Source organism: Phycodurus eques, chromosome 6, assembly GCF_024500275.1.
Source record: "Phycodurus eques isolate BA_2022a chromosome 6, UOR_Pequ_1.1, whole genome shotgun sequence".
In the NCBI taxonomy this organism is placed as follows: Eukaryota; Metazoa; Chordata; class Actinopteri; order Syngnathiformes; family Syngnathidae; genus Phycodurus; species Phycodurus eques.
Genome location: NC_084530.1, coordinates 3,276,566 through 3,297,260, shown reverse-complemented (window position 1 = coordinate 3,297,260; position 20,695 = coordinate 3,276,566). Strand labels below are relative to the sequence as shown.

At 42.0% G+C, this 20,695-nt stretch overlaps 1 protein-coding gene across 3 annotated transcripts in view; it reads left to right on the top strand.

The window, feature by feature from the left end:
- patl1 (PAT1 homolog 1, processing body mRNA decay factor) overlaps positions 1–20,695 on the top strand; it is a 47,758-nt gene that overhangs the window by 1,702 nt on the left and 25,361 nt on the right. For all 3 annotated transcript variants that reach the window (XM_061678395.1, XM_061678396.1, XM_061678397.1), the window contains exons 2-11: positions 2,121–2,226; positions 2,379–2,600; positions 3,685–3,924; positions 4,084–4,160; positions 6,700–6,780; positions 11,109–11,318; positions 13,068–13,169; positions 15,801–15,887; positions 17,739–17,959; positions 18,057–18,201. In XM_061678395.1, coding sequence (XP_061534379.1) covers positions 2,121–2,226; positions 2,379–2,600; positions 3,685–3,924; positions 4,084–4,160; positions 6,700–6,780; positions 11,109–11,318; positions 13,068–13,169; positions 15,801–15,887; positions 17,739–17,959; positions 18,057–18,201 — 1,491 coding nt within the window. The remainder of the gene's footprint in view (positions 1–2,120; positions 2,227–2,378; positions 2,601–3,684; positions 3,925–4,083; positions 4,161–6,699; positions 6,781–11,108; positions 11,319–13,067; positions 13,170–15,800; positions 15,888–17,738; positions 17,960–18,056; positions 18,202–20,695) is intronic.

Sequence of the window (20,695 nt, the reverse complement as noted above, 5' to 3'; positions counted from 1 at the left end):
AACCATTTTAAAGATGAGAGAAGAGGGAAAATCGATCAAAGCTCTTGCACAAACATTGGGCATAGCCAATACAACAATTTGGAATGTCCTGAAAAAGAAACTAGCTACTGGTTTACTGAGCAACTGAGATCCAACAGGTCGGCCAACTGTATGAACAGCAGTTGATGACAGAAACATTGTGAGAGCAAAGGCAACAGTCAGTGACATCACTCCCAACCTCCACAGGGCAGGGGTGAAGGTATCACAATCCACTGTTCGAAGAAGACTTTGAGAGAAGAAATATACAGGCCATACCTCCCTCCCCACCGCCACCCTGCTGATTGGCTGATGGGCTTTAATGTCATAATTCGCATTGATTGGCTCCGCAAAAGACATTTTCTCCGCGTCGCCATCATGCACACTATATTTGAATCCAAAAGCTAGTTTATTTTTAGCCTTGTTGCGTGAGTTTTGAAGTAGTACTGTAAATATCTGATGGCCAAAGAAGTTATTTGAAAAAAATATTTTTAGCCTTGTTGCGTGAGTTTTGAAGTAGTACTGTAAATATCTGATGGCCAAAGAAGTTATTTGAAAAAAATATTTTTAGCCTTGTTGCGTGAGTTTTGAAGTAGTACTGTAAATATCTGATGGCCAAAGAAGTTATTTAAAAAGAAAAAAAAAAACATGTCGGCGGTGTGGGACAGACAACATGTCTGAGACAGACAACACGTAATCAGACTACAAGACAAATTTGCTCTTTCAGGATTGCACTATGTCAGACTACTGCAATAAAATCTTGTATTCCGATACCACCGCATCCCGTTTTTTACGATCATTCGGCTTTATTTTGTCAACTCAAATGCGACTGGATACACTCGTTACCGTGGCGACGACAACAAGAGGGTGGATCGCGCCGACTCTATTATAAGGACAAAATGGGGAAAAACGTGTGTTGGTGGTCAGGGATGCTCAGGACAGGAGAGGATGTTCGTTTAAGGCTTGCTTGAGGTATGTTCACGTACTTTTAATACGATACGGCTTGTAAGCAGGCAACAAAATGTTATGTAGCCTAGCAAGCTACTGCTTGCACTGACGGTTGCATGTAAACTTGCTGCCGTTCTGTCGAATCATGCTCTAAACTTTTGGTGTGGGTGAAGTAATTTAATTACAATACAATTTATTTACAGTAAGTTAGCACCCATTATTTCTGTTACGTCATGTTGGTTTTAGACCTGACTGATTAGAACACACGATCTGACTAGAGCAGTGATTTCCAACCTTTATGGAGCCAAGGAACATATATTACAATTGAAAAATCTCACGGCACACCAACAAACAAAAATGTCACAAAAAGTGGATACATTAATTACTGTATGTACTTCCTGCCATCTAATAGAAGACCCTTCATTTGTTCTGTCTGTCACTATGCCTCACTGGCAAAAATAGATGAACAAAGACACATTATTTATTGTAAATATAGTTTTTTGAGCAAGCCGTGCTGGAGCCCATCCCACCTCAAAATTATTCTCTAGCATTTTAGACAAAAGTTAAAACACCAATGACCTCTAGGGAGCATTCAAGGATTGGCCACTGACATAAGTTTAGGTCAGATCAACATTACATGACAGCAATAATGGGTGCTAACTTACTGTAATTAAATTACTTTATTCCAATTAAATTACTGAAATAAATACTGTTAATGACATGCTAACTCTAACTTTCTCACTGTACCAGCTATATGGACGGGTGTTGTCCAGAATTTGAGTCCGTTTGACTGATCGATTCAGATTCTCAATAATCATCAATTATACTACTAAGAAACCACAGCGGAAGCTTAAAAACTCCACTGTGACACAGTAAAACTGTTCCGGCATAAAAGGGATACAGATCCTCCATTCTGCTTGAACTAACAGCCGAACAGGACACAGACAAAAAAAAAAAAAAAAAAAAGACCGTGGAAGTTGTTCAAACAAGATGCGAGAGTTTTGGGCTGATGTGGGATTTGAACGACCTCATTTGTAAATTCAGGGAAAGAGAGCAAGCTCTACTTCTCGGAACACATGCTCACTCAGAGTAGAGTTAGAGCGTCAGATTGAATTCCTGAACATACTCCTAATTCCCTTCTCTGTCTTATTTTCCAGTCCCTGGATGAAGACTGTACATTGGAGGAGGAAGATGACGGAGTAGTCGAAGAAGAAGAAGAAATTGATCAGTTTAACGATGACACCTTTGGAGCTGGAGCTGTTGGTTAGTTATGCTGTTTTGTTTAGTAAATTAGTCACTTACTACCCCTGGATATACAGGATAATATTTACAAATAGGAATGTTATTTTATTTGCAACACAAATATCTGTGTCACACAACAACAAACTGCTTATTTGGCTTATGTCTTTTTCCAGATGATGACTGGCAAGAGGAACATAAGCGCCTTGCTGAGCTTGATGAGCGAGATGAGCTTGGAGAGGGGCTTGGGTTGGGAGTGGGGGTGAAAGATGAATCAGATTTAGGAGATGCTGAGAATTCATCGTGCACCTATGTCACATCTGGCGGGGGCCATACCCCCTTTCACGCACCCCTCCCTTTACCCCACCAGTCCTCTTTGTCTGGCATGCAACAAACAGGTTAGTGGTATCGATGAAAAGAAATGTCCTCAAAAAGTTTCAAAATGAAAGAAAGCCTCAGTCGACATAAGGATACGGGCAAATGTAAATTGCAAATCCAGCTACACATGGTCAATTATTATTATTATTATTTTTATTATTATATATATTTTTGGCTCAGAATGATTTTTTTTGTGGGGGTCTTCCGTAGTTCAAAGTGTGTCCTTGCCGACCTGCACTTCTTGCACTAACAACATGGCTATGAACAAAAAGGAGGTAGTTTACAAAAGCAGGAAGCAAATCATGGCGTTACTTCGACTGAACATTTCCAAAGACATAGCGGCCAGTTATACCTTGCAAAGCAGTTTTTATCAACATGTTTGGAAACTTTTGCCTTGAGGTACGTACCTGCCGCTCAACAGTAATGGATTGGATAAGATTTGCGTTAGCGCCACCCATGACTTTGATGGGTGAGTGTGACAGATAAAATGAATTCATGAAGTACTGTAACATGGACCATGAATTTGTGAAGTAGTTGTTTGTTTTTTCTATGTAGAATTAATATGAATTTTAATATGAATCACACATTTAATAACACTTATGTATTTGGTTATTGTTTAATGGTTATTTATCTTGCAGTTTGACAGGCCATTTAATGATTTTATATTGTTCAACATTTTCAATGTAAATTCTTTGAAGATTCTGTTTACATAGATTTTAGTTTTAAAAGAAGCATTTTGACATCTGTTTGAATTATTTTTTTAAATATTTAAATTATTTCTGTGGTAAATGATGTATGTTTGTGTTGTGTTTCAAAGTTGGTTTGGTATAAAAAGTAATAAGAAAAATCCCAGAAGTGGTGGAGGGGGTAAAAAAAGAGCAAAACTTGTTTGAAAAAATGTTATTGTCGTGCTTTTTTTTATAAGCAGAATGGAAACGAAATTACACATTGGATTTTTGTGAAAAACAAACGTGTTTGTATAAGGCTATATCGCCGAGCCATGACTTTTAGTAGTGCCTAAGGTTAAAAGAACAAACCTACAGCCTTTATGTAAGCTGTAGACTGGCCCAAACCCTGTGTTGTCCTATTGCCATTTGCCATCAGATGTGGAAGATGGAAGAAGGGAAGGTGACTTGGCTGAGTCGCTGGCAAGACTTGTCCTGGAAGCTGACCCAGCTATTGCTGGAGTTGGGGCAGCAGAGAGGCCTATTTTTTCTCAAAACCAAAGGTTGGGGCACGACTCGAGGTCCAGAGCCCTGCACCAACCTTCCCCCATTTCACATTCACCTCATCCCCACCAGCAGCCCCATCAGCACCAACGGCCTGCTGCGCCCTCCACCTCAGGTGACCTCTAAATACAAGCACACAAATGTGTGTCCTTCTTTCCAGAGTCTTGTCACTCTTGACAATTTCATTTATGGAAAGTGGAAATATGTTAATGTGGTAAAATCTAAGTTCATTGTATAACCTGCTTGACTGTGGTATTTCCTTGCACAACTCCAGGCCATCCTCCCTCATCAATGCTCACCTATCAACAGCAGCAACATTTACTTCGCTCTGTACCTGGTACCATTGGCCAGGTTAGTGTTACTCTACTCATTATTGTGCAAATCTACGTTGTTGCTGCTCATTGAAAATCTCCATTTATGATTATGACTTGCTGAATATGAAACCTTAGATTCTCCTGCATGTAAAAAAGTCTGTGCCGAAACAAACATTGAGAATGTGTTTTATATATCACATTTATGGTAACTCCATGCACTGTCAGAACAATGCTTAAAAATGAGAACTTCCACATAGACTAGACCACCTCCATTCAATATGTATTGGAGACAATGTGGGCATGGCACACAAAAATAAATGGCATTGTTGTTAAGTGTTGACAACTTAAAGTAAGTGACACATGTACCGATTTTTAACATCCACCATACTGTATATTTATTTTTTGTGGAAGAGACCCTCCTACACATCGCATGGAAAAAAACACCACAGCAGGTCACACACACAACAATATCTCTGGTGACAATCGTAAGTCTCCTCCCCCAAACCAGATATCTGTCGTAGTAACAATACTTGACGTGTGAGAGAGAGCATGGTGCCATAGGGTATCCAGACTGATGGAAAATATAAAGAAAAAAATGGAGTAGTGACGGCAGCACGGTGTCCGACTGGTTAGCATTTCAGACTCAGAGTTCAAATCCGGCCTCGACTATGTGGAGTTGGCATGTTCTCCCTGTGTCTGCGTGGGCTTTCTCCGGGTACACCCGTTTCCTTCCACATTCCAAAAACATGCATGGTAGGTTAATTGAAGTCTCTAAATTGCCCATAGGGGTGCATGTGTGAATAATTGTTTGTCTATATGTACCCTGCAATGGACTGGTGAGCAGTTCAGGGTGTACCCTGCCTCTCGCTCAGAGTTAAGCCAAGATCAGACTACAAGACAAATTTGGTCATTCACAATTGCACTTTCAAGACTACTGCGATACAAACTTGCTGTATCTTGTTTAGACAGTGGCAACACTCGACGACATGTATTCCGATAGCACCGTATCCCGTTTTTTTCGATCACTGGGCTTTATCTTGTCAAGTCAAACACTGTTGGAGAGGCGGAAACAGAAACCATGTCACCGGTCAACACGACTGGAGAAACCCATTAGCATCGCGACGATAACAACAATGGATCTTGTCAATGTATTGTATTGTGTTGGGGGGGAACGAAAGAACAAAAAGAGGAAAAGCTTGGTGTCGTTACTGGTGTTCGGGAGTGTGCTGTCCATTCAAGAAGAGCTTGAATGGAGAACGGGCACACATACTTTTAATACAATATGGCTCGCGAGCAGGCAACATAATGTTATGTAGCCTAGCAAGCTAGTGCTAGCACTAATGTTTATGTAAACAAGCCGACGTTCTGTCGAATCATCCTCTAAATCTTTGGTAAACATTGGTTCGTGCGTGTGAATGAATGTTGACAGCGAGTATTATGATAATAGCAAGCACAGGAAGGCTAAGCGCCGTTCACAATACGCAATACTATCAGAATCATCTTTATTTGCCAAGTATGTCCAAAACACACAAGGAATTTGTCTCCGGTAGTTGGAGCCGCTCTAGTACAACAGACAGTCAATTTACAGAACACTTTGGAGACATAAAGACATTGACAAAAAACAATTGTGTAAAAAGATGCAGAGTCCTCTAGCACTTAGAGCAGTTCGAATGACTAATATTGCAATAGTCCGGTGCAATGACCATTGTGCAAAGGGCGCCGAGACTTCAAGGAGTGTATGCGGTTTAAAGTGACGAGTAGTGCGATCATCTGGGACAATGTTGGTTGTGCAAATGTTACAGATACTCCTCAATCAGTGTGCAAATGGAGCAGATGCTACTCTGGCATGAGTGGCCAGTATATGCAAATAATGCAGCATGGCGAGACAACCACAGTGAGTGCACAAGTAATACATAATTGGCCCCACAGAAATGTGACAACGAACTCAAGTCAAAACATTGCCATCTTATTGTAATGGAATTATAGGTTAGGTGTTTAAGAAGTTGATCGCAAGAGGGAAGAAGCTGTTGGAATGTCTACTAGTTCTAGTTTGCATTGATCGGTAGCGCCTACCTGAGGGAAGGAGCTGGAAGAGCTGGTGACCGGGTTGCGCAGGGTCCGAGAGGATTTTGCACGCCCTTGTCTTAGTTCTGGCAGTGTGCAAGTCCTCAATGGTGGGTAGGGGGGTACCGACAATTGGTACTATTGGGTGATGTCAAAGTGCGCTGTCGCAGAGTTGTCATTGATATGTCACACTGCGGATGATATCCCAAAAAATCTAACATGCTACACTTTTCATCTTGGCGTCGTATGGCTGTCGTTGAGCCAAATAATCATGGATTATGTCACACACCAAAAAGTTTTGCCGTTCCCGACAAAATATGTCAGGCCCGATATGGGAAATCGCCGCCATAGCTAATTGGCCCATGTCGGGGCTAAAATCCTGTAGTCTGATTTAGGCATTAACTGAGATTGGCGCCAGCACACCCACGGCCCTAGTGAGGATAAGTGATGGCTAAGAATGTACAGTATGTATGTACGGTAATGGTCCCGTTCCTTTTCCTTATCGCTCTTAGATGAACTCACGCAATATCTGGGAGAACCGGATGGGTTTTGGACCAGTCAGTGTTACCCCGGGACTAGTTACACACATGGAGGTAAGTAATTTTTTATGATATTTCGTGAATTCAATTTTCTTTGAATTTTGATCATCAAAAATGTATCATATGGAATTCAATCTATCTGGAGTATGTTGTATTGTTGGTACCTCTTTCATTATTTTAGAGTTCACTCATTTGGGAACAGCAAATAGCAATGATTGTAGGCCCCTTACTCTTTGTGAATGGTCAAGAAATGATTAACTGGTCTAAACAGGAAGAATGCAAACATTAATATGGGACAGCTTGTATGGGGAAAAAGATTTGCATTATTTTTTTCTGTTTCAACACAGACCGATGAAAGTGAACAGTCAGGTTAACAAGCTTGAATGTGTTAATACTAAATGTAAATATGAGTTGATGGTGGAAGAAATTTACTCTCTCAAGAGCAAGGGTGTCAGAAGTATGGCCCACGGCCAGAACCGGCCTGTCAGGAGATTCAATCCAGCCCGTGGGGGTGATTTTTGCAAAGTGTGTAACTTCCCAGAACACATTAACTGCAATGTTTCCTTGAAAATAGCTGTTGTTGCTAATTCTGTCCACTGGAGGTTGCACTAGCACTACATTTTGGTAGTTCATGGAATGAAAGCCATCAATTTTTTTCTCACTCTCCTTCTGTGCTTATTCACACTGTGGTGCAAATGCAGGGACATCACGTCGCCAAGCTCACCATTGAAAGGTACGCCTCTACTCAAAATTGCGTTATCAAAAATGAGAAAAGCAGACATCGAGTGTTGGGCTTTCCAAGAAAAATTGACCGCTTCATATTTGATTTTTCCATAGAAATGAACGGGACACCTGTTTGTTTGCTTGGTGTGTTCACAGCAAGTTTTAGTGCTCAAAGACTATAACATTCGGTGCCACTATAAGACTAATCATGGCAAAAAAATACAACAGCCAGCAAGGACAACTGAAAAAGGAGAAGATAAATTCATTGTTGACGGCTCTACTTTTACCCGAGCCTAGACATCAGTGATGCAGCAGTGAAAGCTACCTACCTAATTCCTGTATAGCATTGTCACCGAAGCCATACTCAGTAAGTTTCTGAAAACATGCATCATGAACACTACAGAAGTCGTGAGCAACAACAGGTTTTGCCAATTTCAGCCTGACGAGAAACACTACGGCAGATAGGATTTCAGAACTTACTGTAAATTCAGAAAGCCAAAAGTCAAGTAATTTGTTAGTTTTTCAGTTGCAATTGTTGAAAGCACTGTCAGTTTGACAGCCTTTTCAGTGGTAAAGACATTCCCTTTGGCCTGCCATATCACACAAAGCCAGGTTGGTGCAATGCTTAAGTGTTTCTTTGATTTATGACAGGAAATTGAACAGTTCATGGAGAAAAAGGGCAAACCAGTGTTAAAATTTCAATCCCGCAATAGCTGCAAGACCTTGCATCTATGGTGTATATTAGAGAGCACTTGAATGATTTGAACAAAACGGTCTTTGTGGAGTTTGCATGTTCTCCCTGCGCCTGCGTGGGTTTTCTCCGGGCACTCCCGTTTCCTCCCACATCCCAAAAACATGCATGAATTGGAGACTCTAAATTGCCCGTAGGTGTGACTGTGAGTGCGAATGGTTGTTTGTTTGTATGTGCCCTGCGATTGGCTGGCAACCAGTTCAGGGTGTACCCCGCCTCCTGCCCGAAGATAGCTGGGATAGGCTCCAGCGCGCCCGCGGCCCTTGTGAGGATAAACGGCTCAGAAAATGGATGGATGGATGGTCTTTGGTGAGCTTGATACAGAATTTGTAGTTTTTCAATCACCATTCACAGTCAATGCCTCTGATCAACATGATCAAAGTCATGAAATAATTGACTTTCAGTGTGATTCAGATTTAAAGGACAAATTTGTGTCAGTGTGCTTTGGACACATATGATCAGAGTCTATTGACTGGTTGCAAAGGTTTTGGGCAGGCCCACTAGGAACAAATTAGGGTTCAGTGTCTTGCCCAAGGACACTTCGACATGCGGTCAGTCGTAACAGGGATTCGAACCTGTTCTACCTACTGAGCCAAATCCACCCCAACATAATCCCATTGGTATCGCAAAACAAGTCCAGATCTGTGTGACAGACCACCAAGGACTCCAATCAAAGAGGTTTGATGAAGATCTGATATTGTATTTCAAAATAAAAGTCTCCGAAAACTAATAAACTACATTTTTGAATGCATCTCAAGATTCAAATGAACCTTGCTGGTTGCATTCCTTAAGCGAAGAGCATTGACGTCCGTATTATTAGGAAGCTTTTATTTTGAAGGTGGCTTTCGCCATGAGTTGGCGACTTACCGTAGTGCCTAGTATGAACAAAATTAGGGGCAGCTGGCTTGATTGCTACTTTCCGAGTGGAGGCTAGCTATATACCTACTGGGGGCGTGCCTTTAGCATCCTCCTTCATGCGCACCCTTCTCCCTTTACGTCTGCATGCTGTCCTCAGACACATCCGCTTTTCCTCTGTATAAGCGGCGTGTCGGCAGGAAATGCTCACTGTCAGTCAAGCGGAGCGCTCAACACACAACAACATTTATAGATTTTGGAACTCGGTGCACACATAAGGCGCGCCGCATTATAAGGCGCCCCCTCCATTTTGGAAAAAAATTACGACTTTTAAGTGCGCCTTATGGTCGTTAAAATATGGTATATATAATATATATATTGGTGTATATATAAATTGGTGTATATATTAGGCTTTACGCGATCAGGATTTTTGGGGCCGATCAGTAAGCTTAAAAAAACAATAACTGATCACCAAGCCGATCCCAAGATGGAGAAATGTGTCTGTTTAAATGACCTGTTCATTTACTGTATATACTTGTGTACTTAATTGCTTAAAAAAATATATTTACAATAAATAATGCATCTTTGTTCCTCTATTTATGCCAGTGAGCCATAGTGACAGACAGAACAAATGAATGGTCTTCTATTAGATGGCAGGAAGTAAATACAGTAATTAATGTATCCACTTTTTGTGACATTTTTGTTTGTTGGTGTGCCGTGAGATTTTCAATTGTAAAATATATTCCTTGACTCCATAAAGGTAGGAAATCACTGCTCTAGTCAGATAGTGTGTTCTAATCAGTCAGGTCTAAAACCAACATGACGTGACAGAAATAATGGGTGCTACTTTATTTTTAATTAAATTACTTTACCCACACCGAAACTTTGGAGCATGATTCGACAGAACGGCGATATGTTTACGTACAACCGTCAGTGCTAGCAGTAGCTTGCTAGGCTACATAACATTTTATTGCCTGCTCGTAACGGTATCATATTAAAAGTACGTGAACATACCTCTAGCAAGCCTTAAACGTCCTCTCCTGTCCTGAGCACCTTTGATCACCAACACAAATTTTTCCCCATTTTGTCCTTATAATGCAGTCGGCTCGCTCCACTCTTGTTGTCGTCGCCACGGTAACGAGTGTATCCGGTCGCATTAGAGTTGATAAAGCCCAATTATTGTGAAAAACGGGATGCGCTGGTATTGGAATACAATATTTTATTGCAGTAGTCTGGCGGTGCAATCGTGAAAGAGCAAATTTGTCTTGTAGTCTGATCCCGGGCATTACGTGTTGCCTGTCTCCGACGTGTTGTCTGACCCACACCGCCGAAGATATTTACAGTACTATGTAAAAAGACACGGTACAAGGCTAAAAATAAACTATCTTTTGGATTCAAACATACTGTGCATGCAGCGATGCGGAGTAAATGCCTTTTGCAGACCATTGATCGGATCGGCGAATTATGACATTACAGCCGATCAGCATAAAATGCTAAATATCGGCCGATACCGATCAGCCCGATAAAATCTGTGTAAAGTCTAGTATATATAAATATATATATATATATTTATTTGTATATGTGTGTATATATTTGTACATGTGTATGTATGTGTGTGTGTGTATATATATATATATATATATATATATATATATATATACACACATTTTCTATGTATATATAGGTACATTTATAGATCCACTGATTGTGATCTGTCAGTTGCACAATTTGTAAATGGGAAAACTGATTTCTATTGTTGAAATTACACTCATTTTTGTTAATACATTTCAGACTCATATGATTTGCCACAAGATCATAAATTTTCTTAATGTACGGGCATTTATTTGCACCAAAACAATTGGAAAGTTTTTGATTAGTCATAGCTTATTAGGCTCCAGATATACTGGTCTGGCCCACTTGAAATTATATTGGGGTGGATGTGGTCCCCTCACTAAAATGAGTTTGACACCCTTGCTCAAGAGCGATCTGGCACAGGTTCTTTGTTATTAGATTATGGTTATTGTGATTTTAATGCCCCGTGGCTTGTTTTTAGCTGCCTCTTCAGGATAGTCCGTTAATGTCAATAATAAAGGAGGTGGGACTTCCAAAACGTCCATCTCAGGGGCAGAATGATGGCCGTGATTTGTCAGAAAGGGTTCCACCACCGCGCTCTTCTTCTCCTGTGATTGGCTCCCCTCCAGTAAGGGCAGTGCCTATTGGGACTCCGCCGAAACAACCAATGGGTCACTCCTTAAATCATCAGGTATAAAACAGATCACAGCTCCCAGTGAAATATTCTAATCCCTTCTTTTTCTTGCTTGATCTTGTCTTTGTAAAAGACAATTTTGTATGAACATGCACAAGTCTACATGTACAGCGGGGCAAAAAAGTAGTAGCAAATTATGGTGGAAAATAAGTATTTGGTCACCTACAAACAAGCAAGATTTCTGGCTTTCACAGACCTGTAACTTCTTCTTTAAGAGGCTCCTCTGTCCTCCACTAATTACCTGTATTAATCATACCTGTTTGAACTCGTTATCAGTATAAAAGACACCTGTTCACAACCTCAAGCAGTCACATGCCAAACTCCACTGTGGCCAAGACCAAAGAGCTGTCAAAGGACACCAGAAACAAAATTGGAGACCTGCACCAGGCTGGGAAGGCTGAATCTGCAATAGGTAAGCAGCTTGGTGTGAAGAAATCAACTGTGGGAGCAATTATTAGAAAATGGAAGACATACAAGACCACTGATAATCTCCCTCAATCTGGGGCTCCACGCAAGATCTCACCCCGTGGGGTCAAAATGATCACAAGAACGGTGAGCAAAAATCCCAGAACCTCACGGGGGGACGAGTGAATGACCTGCAGAGAGCTGAGACCAAAGAAACAAAGGCTACCATCAGTAACACACTACGTCGCCAGGGACTCAAATCCTGCAGTGCCAGACGTCTCCCCCTGCTTAAGCCAGTACATGTCCAGGCCTGTCTGAAGTTTGCTCAAGATCATTTGGATGATCCAGAAGAGGATTGGGAGAATGTCATTAGTCAGATGAAACAAAAAAAAAAAAAGAACTTTTTGGTAAAACTTGTCGTGTTTGGAGGACGAAGAATGCTGAGTTGCAGCCAAAGAACATCATGCCTACTGTGAAGTATGGCCGTGGAAACATCATGCTTTGGGGATGTTCTTCTGCAAATGGACCAGGATGACTGATCCGTGTAAAGGAAAGAATGAATGGGGCCATGTACTGTGAGATTTTGAGTGAAAACCTCCTTCCATCAGCAAGGGCATTGAAGATGAAACGTGGCTGGGTCTTTCAGCATGACAATGATCCCAAACACACCGCCCGGGCAACAAAGGAGTGGCTTCATAAGAAGCATTTCAAGGTCCTGGAGTGGCCTCGCCAGTTTCCAGCTCTCAACCCTCCAGAAAATCTTTGGAGGGAGTTGAAATTCTGTGTTGCCCAGCGACAGCCCCAAAGCATCACTGCTCTCGAGGACATCTGCATGGAGGAATGGGCCAAAATACCAGCAACCGTTTGTAAAAACCTTGTGAAGACTTACAGAAAACGTTTGACCTCTCTCATTGCCAACAAAGGGTATATAGCAAAGTATTGAGATGAACTTTTGTTATTTACCAAATACTTATTTTCCACCATAATTTGCAAATTCTTTAAAAATCAGACAATGTGATTTTGTCTCATAGGTGAGGTATACCTTTGATGAAAATTACAGACCCCTCTCATCTTTTTAAGTAGGAGAACTTGCACAATTGTTGGCTGACTAAATACTTTTTTGCTCCACTGTATGAGCTACCTAAAAGGCTTATTTACAGAAAGAATGTGTAAGTCATGAAATAATTTGGATGCTGCTGACTTCTGCTGATCATACCAACCTCTGCGTCCCATTCATATTTCTTGTTCCTGACAGTCACTCTTTATCAAGATTTTCACATTATTATGGTGCTAGTTATCATTGTTTTATCCACATTATAACTGCTATCTTTGTGTGTGAAGATTCATCATCCCACAGCAGTTCATGTGCGCGCCCCCATCCAGCACAGATACCCACCTCCTTTCCCTGAACGTCTGTCACCCAACACTCTGCTCAATTTCGCTGTGAGTTTTTTCTACTTTTCTCGATGGGTTTCAATACCACACTACATTTCTGAAATATAATTAAATATTAACAAAACATTTTTTAATAAATATATATTTTCATCAGTGCCACACTACTTTTCTGTGACAAGCTATTAACTAAACAAATATAAGAAATATTTAAGATTAATCAATGACTGTATGAAATAGGGATGTCACACTCAGTTTTGACGCTCTAACCAGTCGTCCACCGTGCCGCCTGATTCAAACCAACTAAACCAAATTTTCCTTTATACCATATCAGTGGTGCAGCAAAAAGATGCAAACAAATTACGTGAAAATATCCTGTCTTACATAAAACAAACTAAAAAAAAAATCTGAAATTACTCTTCTCTGTACAGTGCACTCACAATATTAATATCTTCTTAAATTTTCAATGGTCTAAAACTGGAGTGCTTAACTCCACTTCCAAGATGTACAGTCACATCCATAAACATTAGGACATCGACACAGTTCTAATCCTTTGGCTCTCAACACCAAGACAATGGATTTGGAATAAAATGAACAAGATATGCTTTAACTGCAGACTTTAAGCTTTAATTTGATGGTGTTTTCATCCAAATCAGGTTAATGGTGTAGGAATTACAACAGTTTTGACGCGTATATTGGTTTGGATAAAAATAATTAATTTGAAAGGGGGGTCTGAGAAAACCGTAATTTCTCGTGTATAATGCGCACCCATGTATAATACGCACCCTCAAAGTTGAGCTAGAAATTCTCGAAAACCCTTCTACCTATGTATAATGTATTTTTACAATGCATGATTTTGCTTCTACCCATATGATTAAAACATGAAGTTATCTGTATTTTTTATTTTTTTTCTGAAGTTAAGCACTTTATTTGAACACGGAATACTTTATTTACTTGCTCTAATTTTGAAATTCACAGCCCTACTTCTATTTAGTAAATTAGAAAACACACAGTTGTGCTCATATGTTTGATTACCCAGGCAGAATTTGTAAGATGGGTACAATTCTTTAAAGAAAACATGACGGCCCAGGCAAAACACATTTAATTTTACTTTAATGGGATTCAAATTACACGGTCAAGCATTTTATGAAAGCATTATCATTAAACAAAACATAACCATAAAGAAATTAATGACGGTTGTTGTTCAGTCATCAGTCATATTTAAAGAAAACAATATTTCACAAATTCTGCCAGGGTATGTAAACTTATGAGCACAACTGTACATACATGCAGTCATACGTACCCCTGACATATTGGAATGAAAGTGTAGACTACACCTTTTTCATAACCACTAGATGGCGGTGGCATATTAGAATGAAAGTGTACACCTTTCTCATAACCTTTCGGTGGCGGTGGCATTTTGGAATGAAACGGTCCAGCCTTTTCATAACCTCTAGTTGGTGTCATACATTTATAGAATGGAAACGTTTTTTTTTTTAGATGTTATGTAAAAATAAACAAATAAATGCAACAGCCCCTCCAATCTTGATTTATTTATTATTATTTTTCTTCAAAAAAAACAGAGTCCACTCCAGAGTAAAGAGAAGTGATGGTGTGATAATGTATCACTTCACTTGTCCTGCCACAGTTTTATTTTAGAACTGAAATGCCTTATATTGCATGCTACAAATAGTGAAATGTGTGGAAAGACTGTGAGGAAAAAAACATGCTGTTGGATTATAAAATGTCGGTAATGACAAGTCATTACTCTTAAGTGTTATTTGAATGAAACTCATGCCATGTTCAAGAACATTTTCATTTCATTACATTTTCATTACAATTGCAAGAGGTAATGGCATTATTAAGTATTAGTGCTGAGTATTGGTGAGTACTCAAATGTAAGTACTTGTACTCGTCCTCAGTCTGAATTTTTTTTCCCCGATGCTTCTCTGTTTAATAATAGTATATTTCATCCAGCCATCCATTTTCTGCACCGCTTATACTCACTAGGGTCGCGGGTATGTTGGAGCCTATCCCAGCTAACCGCGGGCAGGAGGCGGGGTATAGCATGAACTGGTTGCCAGCCAATCGCAGGTCACACATAAACAAACAAGCATTCACATTCATATCTCCGGACAATTTAGGGTCTTCAATATCATATTTCTCAAAATTTATATGGGGGAGATTTTATTTTTAATTTATATGGGTGGGAATTTATAAAATTCCACAAAAGTACCGTAATTTCTCGTGGTACTCAGATAGTAAAACATGAGCACAACTGTGTGTCTTCTAATTTACTCAATAAAAGTAGGGCTGTGAATTTCAAAATAAGTGCAAGTAAATTCATAAAAGGATTACGTGTTCAAATAAAGTGCTTAACTTCAGAATAATTATTTGAAAAAAAAGTAATAAAATACAGATAATACTTAATGTTTTGATCATATTGGTAGAAGCAAAATCACGCATTGTAAAAATGCATTATACATAGGTAGAAGGGTTTTCCAGAATTTTGAGGTCAACTTTGGTGGTGTGTATTATACATGGGTGCACATTATACACGAGAGAGTGCAGCATTTCATTTTGTCACTGAAAACTTTCCATAGTAAATAAGATAACATTCTCACAGTCCTGTTTTAATTATTATTATTTTTTTTCCCCTCTCATGCCCCCCCCAACCACAAGAACTCGCCACTTTGTCGTGGACCATTTCCTCCAGGAATCAGTCCAGTGCTGTCACAGATTCAACGGGCCCAGCTTCTCAACTCTCAGGTCAGTGATACATTGTTTTCTGATGACAGCCAGCTGTATATGTAAAAGTTCTGTTTTTCTTGAGGATAAATAATAATCTGTAATCTTTTGGAATTACCTGGATTTCTGCAGAAATTGGTCACAAAATGTTATGTTATCTTTGTATGAGTCACAACAAACAGTCTACTTAAACTAATACCACACAAACGTGTTTTCAGGTTTTTTTATAGGGCATGTTTGCATTCACAGTGCCGGGGTGGAAAAAGTGAACCCCAAGGGGAATTACTTCTCAATGAGCTAATCGGAGTCAGGAGTCAGCCAACCTCGAATCTCCTCAATGTGATAATATTTGAGGTGTTGGTTAAAGCTGCCCTGCCCTGTAAAACACACCCAAAAGTTTTGTTAGCTATTCTTAATAGGCATTGCCTGATGTAAACCATGCCTCACACAAAAGTGCTCTCAGAAGACGCACATTTAAGAATAATTTTAAACATGCATGAAGCTGGAAAGGTTTGCACATTTATCTATTTAAAAGTCCTCAGTAAACAGTCTATAAATTAAAGTTCCACAATTGTTGATAATCTCCATAGGAGTGGCCATCCTGTTAAGAGCACTGCGAGAGTAGAAGAGTGTTTGCTAAAGGTCTCTGAAATCTCTGGCACATGCTAACATCGCTGTTGACAAATTACAATAATTATAACATGAAACAAAAATTTACTTAATGGGGGTACAACACAAAGGAAGCCACTACTGTCCCAAAAATCTTTGCTACAAATTCGAAGTTTGCAAAAGAGTGCCTGGATGTTTTACAGCACTACTGACGAGTTGTTATGTGGACAGATGAAACCCAAGTTGAGCGCGCACTGCCATCAAAACCTGTTCCAACTGTGAAGAGGGCATCAGGGTTTGGGACTGCCTTGCTGAGTCAGGCACAGGAAGTGAAAAAAATTATTTTATCAAGACATTTTTCAGGAGAACTCAAGACCATCCTTCTACGACCCAGTGGACAGAAGTAAAGCCTTCTGGAGTGGCCCAGTCAGGGTTCTGACCTCACCCTGATTTGGATACTGGTGTGTGTCCTTGGGAGGGAGCAATTCACACACACATTTCCCAAGAATATTAACTGTTTTGTAAAGAGTAATAGTCCAAAATTAATCCTGACCATTGTGCAGGTCAGATATGCAACTACAGGAAACTTTTAGTTGAGTCATTGCTGGCGAAGGAGGCTCAACTAAATCAGACGGTTTTTACAGTTACCTGCATTGTGATGTTTACATGAGGTGGCACGGTGAGCGACTGGTTAGCACATCTGCCTCAGGTCTCAGGACCCGGGTTCAAATCCGGCCTCCACCTGTGTGGGGTTTGCATGTTCTCCCCATGCCTGTCTGGGTTTTCTCTGGGTACTCCAGTTTCCTTCCATATTCCAAAAACATGCATGGTAGGTTTATTGAAGACTCTAAATTTCCCATAAGAGTGAATGTGAGTGCGGCTGGTTGTTTGTTTATATGTGCCCTGAGATTACCTGGCGTCCAGTTCAGGATGTACCCCGCCTCTCGCCCACAGTCAGCTGGGGTAGGCTCCAGCACGCTCGGGAAGATAAGTGGTATGGAAAATGGTTACATGGATGATATTTACATGTTGTGTTCAGTAAAAACATGGAAACATATAATTGTTTGCTTTGAGCTTAAGAAAAAGTGTTTGTCAGTTTGTCTACTGTTGTGACTTAGAAGATCATATCATATTTTACAATGAATTTAAAGGAATCCACGTAATTCCAATGGGCTTACGTTTTTCTTGCAACTGTAAGCATGTACTGTATGTACTGTCCTGAAAGTATGACCTTCTTTACATCACACATTTCTCTGTTTCTAGGTAGCCGGAGTCCACCGTGGTGGTCCCGTGCCTCCTTTGTTACCAGCTGGTGGTGGTTTCAGACCATTTTTCAGTGGCCCACACTCTACACACGGTCATCGGATGGGTCTGCCGCATCCTCATGGCCACCCCATCCACATGCCACCCATCAGGCACAACGCCACTCACCTCCATCCTCAACACCGGCGCATACTTACCCAGCGAATGCAAAACAGGGGCGGGTAGGTGATTGTCTGTTGTGTATGTGTACGTCGAACAATGTGAGAGCTGGACTGCCACAAAAAAACAACCTGATTTCTACCATTTGCATCCCTAAAGGGACCGAAGCAGAACTGGAGGGGACTGGCGCAGCAGGGACCCGTATAGTAACCTGATGACTCAGAAAGAGAAAGAATGGGTCACTAAAATCCAAATGATGCAACTTCAAAGTACTGACCCTTTCCTGGATGACTACTACTACCAGGTTTGTAAGGATGTAATGGGTGTTACATATTATCTGTTGAAACTTTGAATTGTTACTTTGTCTGTACAGTGGAGCCCCTGAAGTTTTATAGTTTATAATTCGACCACATTTTCTGGGAATATATACCTCTGAAGTCACACAAACCTTAGGCGATTGGACCACCGTTGTGTGACATCACAGGAGACCAGAGGTGGGTAGTAACGCGCTACATTTACTCTGTTACATTTACTCAAGTAACGTTTTGGACTAATTGTACTTCTGAGAATAGTTTGAATGAACTATACTTTTTACTTTTACTTGAGTATCCACGTATGTGAAGAAGAACCGATACTTTTTCTCCGTTGCAATGATCGACATGCCGCTCGCTACTTTTATTTATCCATAAGTGCGTTTGTGCATGATCTATTTTTAGACTTAATCATTGACTTCCGCGTAGGGCGCCGTTGCAGCCAATCCAACGTGATCACTAGTGTCATTTGACTCCAATTCACCAATCAGACGGCACAAGGCCGTCACATGACCGCACACAAAGCCTTCGAGGGCCAATCAAAGTGACTCCGTCCATCCATCCATTTTCTACCGGTTAGCCAAGGTCGGGTCGCGGGAGCTGTAGCTTTAGCAGAGATGCCCAGACTTCCCTCTCCCCAGCCACTTCATCCAGCTCTTCGGAGGGACCCCGAGGCGTTCCCAGGCCAGCCGAAGGACGTAGTCTCTCCAGCGTGTCGTGGGTCGTCCCTGGGGTCTCCTCCCGGTGGGACGTGCCCGGAACACTTCACCAGGGAAGTGAATCAGATGCCCCAGCCACCTCATCTGGCTCCTCTCAATGTGGAGGAGCAGTGGTTCTACTCTTGAGATCCCTCCCGGCTGGCCGAGCTTCTCACCCTATCTCTAAGAAAGAGCCAGGACACGCTGCGGAGGAAACTCACTTCGACCACAGGTATCCGGGATCTTTATTCTTTCGGTCACGAGCTGTGGGTCGTGACCATAGGTGAGGGTAGGAACATAGATTGACCAGTAAATCGAGAGCTTCGCCTTTCGGCTTACCTCTTTCTTCACCACAACGGACCAATCACCGCAGACGCTGCACCGATCCGCCTGTCAATCTCCCGTTCCATTCTTCCCTCACTCGTGAACAAGACCCCAAGATACTTGAACCCCTCCACTTGGGGCAGGATCTCATCCCCGACCTAGAGAGGGCACGCCACCATTTTCCGACTGATATCCACGGTCTCAGATTTGGAGGTGCTGATTCTCATCCTAGCCGCTTCACAATCGGTTGCGAGCTGCTGCAGTGAGAGTTGGAGATCACGGCCTGATGAAGCCAACAGAACCACATCATCTGCAAAAAGTCGTTGGAATTGAGGAGGTCTTCAAAGTATTCTCCCCACTGATTCACAAGATCCCGAGTTGAGGTCACCAGCGCGCCATCCCCACTATAAACAGTGTTGATGGTGCACTGCTTCCCCCTCCTGAGACGCCGGATGGTGGACCAGAATTTTCTCGAAGTCGTTCTCCATGGCCTCACCGAACTCCTCCCATACCCAAGTTTTTGCTTCAGCGACCACCAAAGTTGCATTCCGCTTGGCCAGCCGGTACCCATCAGCCGCCCCAGGAGTCCCACAGGCCAAAAAGGCCCGATATGACTCCTTCTTCAGCTTGACGGCATCCCTCACCGTTGGTGTCCACCAACGGGTGCAGGGATTGACGCCACTACAGGCCACCTTACGCCCACAGCTCCGGTCGGCCGCCTCAGCAATGGAGGCGCGGAACATGGTCCACTCGGACTCGATGTCCCCCGCCTCCCTCGGAACATGAGCAAAGTTCTGTCGGAGGTGGGAGTTGAAATTCCTTCTGACAGGGGATTCTGCCTGATGTTCCCAGCAGACCCTCACAATACGTTTGGGCCTGCCACGTCGGACCGGCATCTTCCCCCACCATCGGAGACAACTCACCACCAGGTGGTGATCAGTTGACAGCTCCGCCCCTCTCTTTACCAGAGTGTCCAAGACATGCGGCCGCAAGTCCGATGACACGACCACAAAGTTGATCATCTAACTGCGACCTAGGGTGTCCTGGTGCCAAGTGCACGTGTGGAAACCCTTATGCTTGAACATGGTGTTAGTTATGGACAATCTGTGATGAGCACAGAAGTCCAATAACAGAACACCGCTCGGGTTCTGATCGGGGGGGCCGTTCCTCCCAATCACGCCTTTCCAGGTCTCACTGTCATTGGCCACGTAAGCATTCAAGTCCCCCAGCAGAACGATGGAGACCCCAGCGGGAGCGCTCTCCAGCACCCTCTCCAAGGACTCAAAAAACGGTGGGTACGCTGAACTACTATTTGGTGCATAGGCACAAACAACAGTCAGGACCCGTCCCCCCACCCGAAGGCGGAGGGAGGCTACCCTCTCGTCCACCGGGGTGAACCCCAACGTACAGGCGCAGAGCCGGGGGGCAATAAGTATACCCACACCTGCTCGGCTCCTCTCACCGT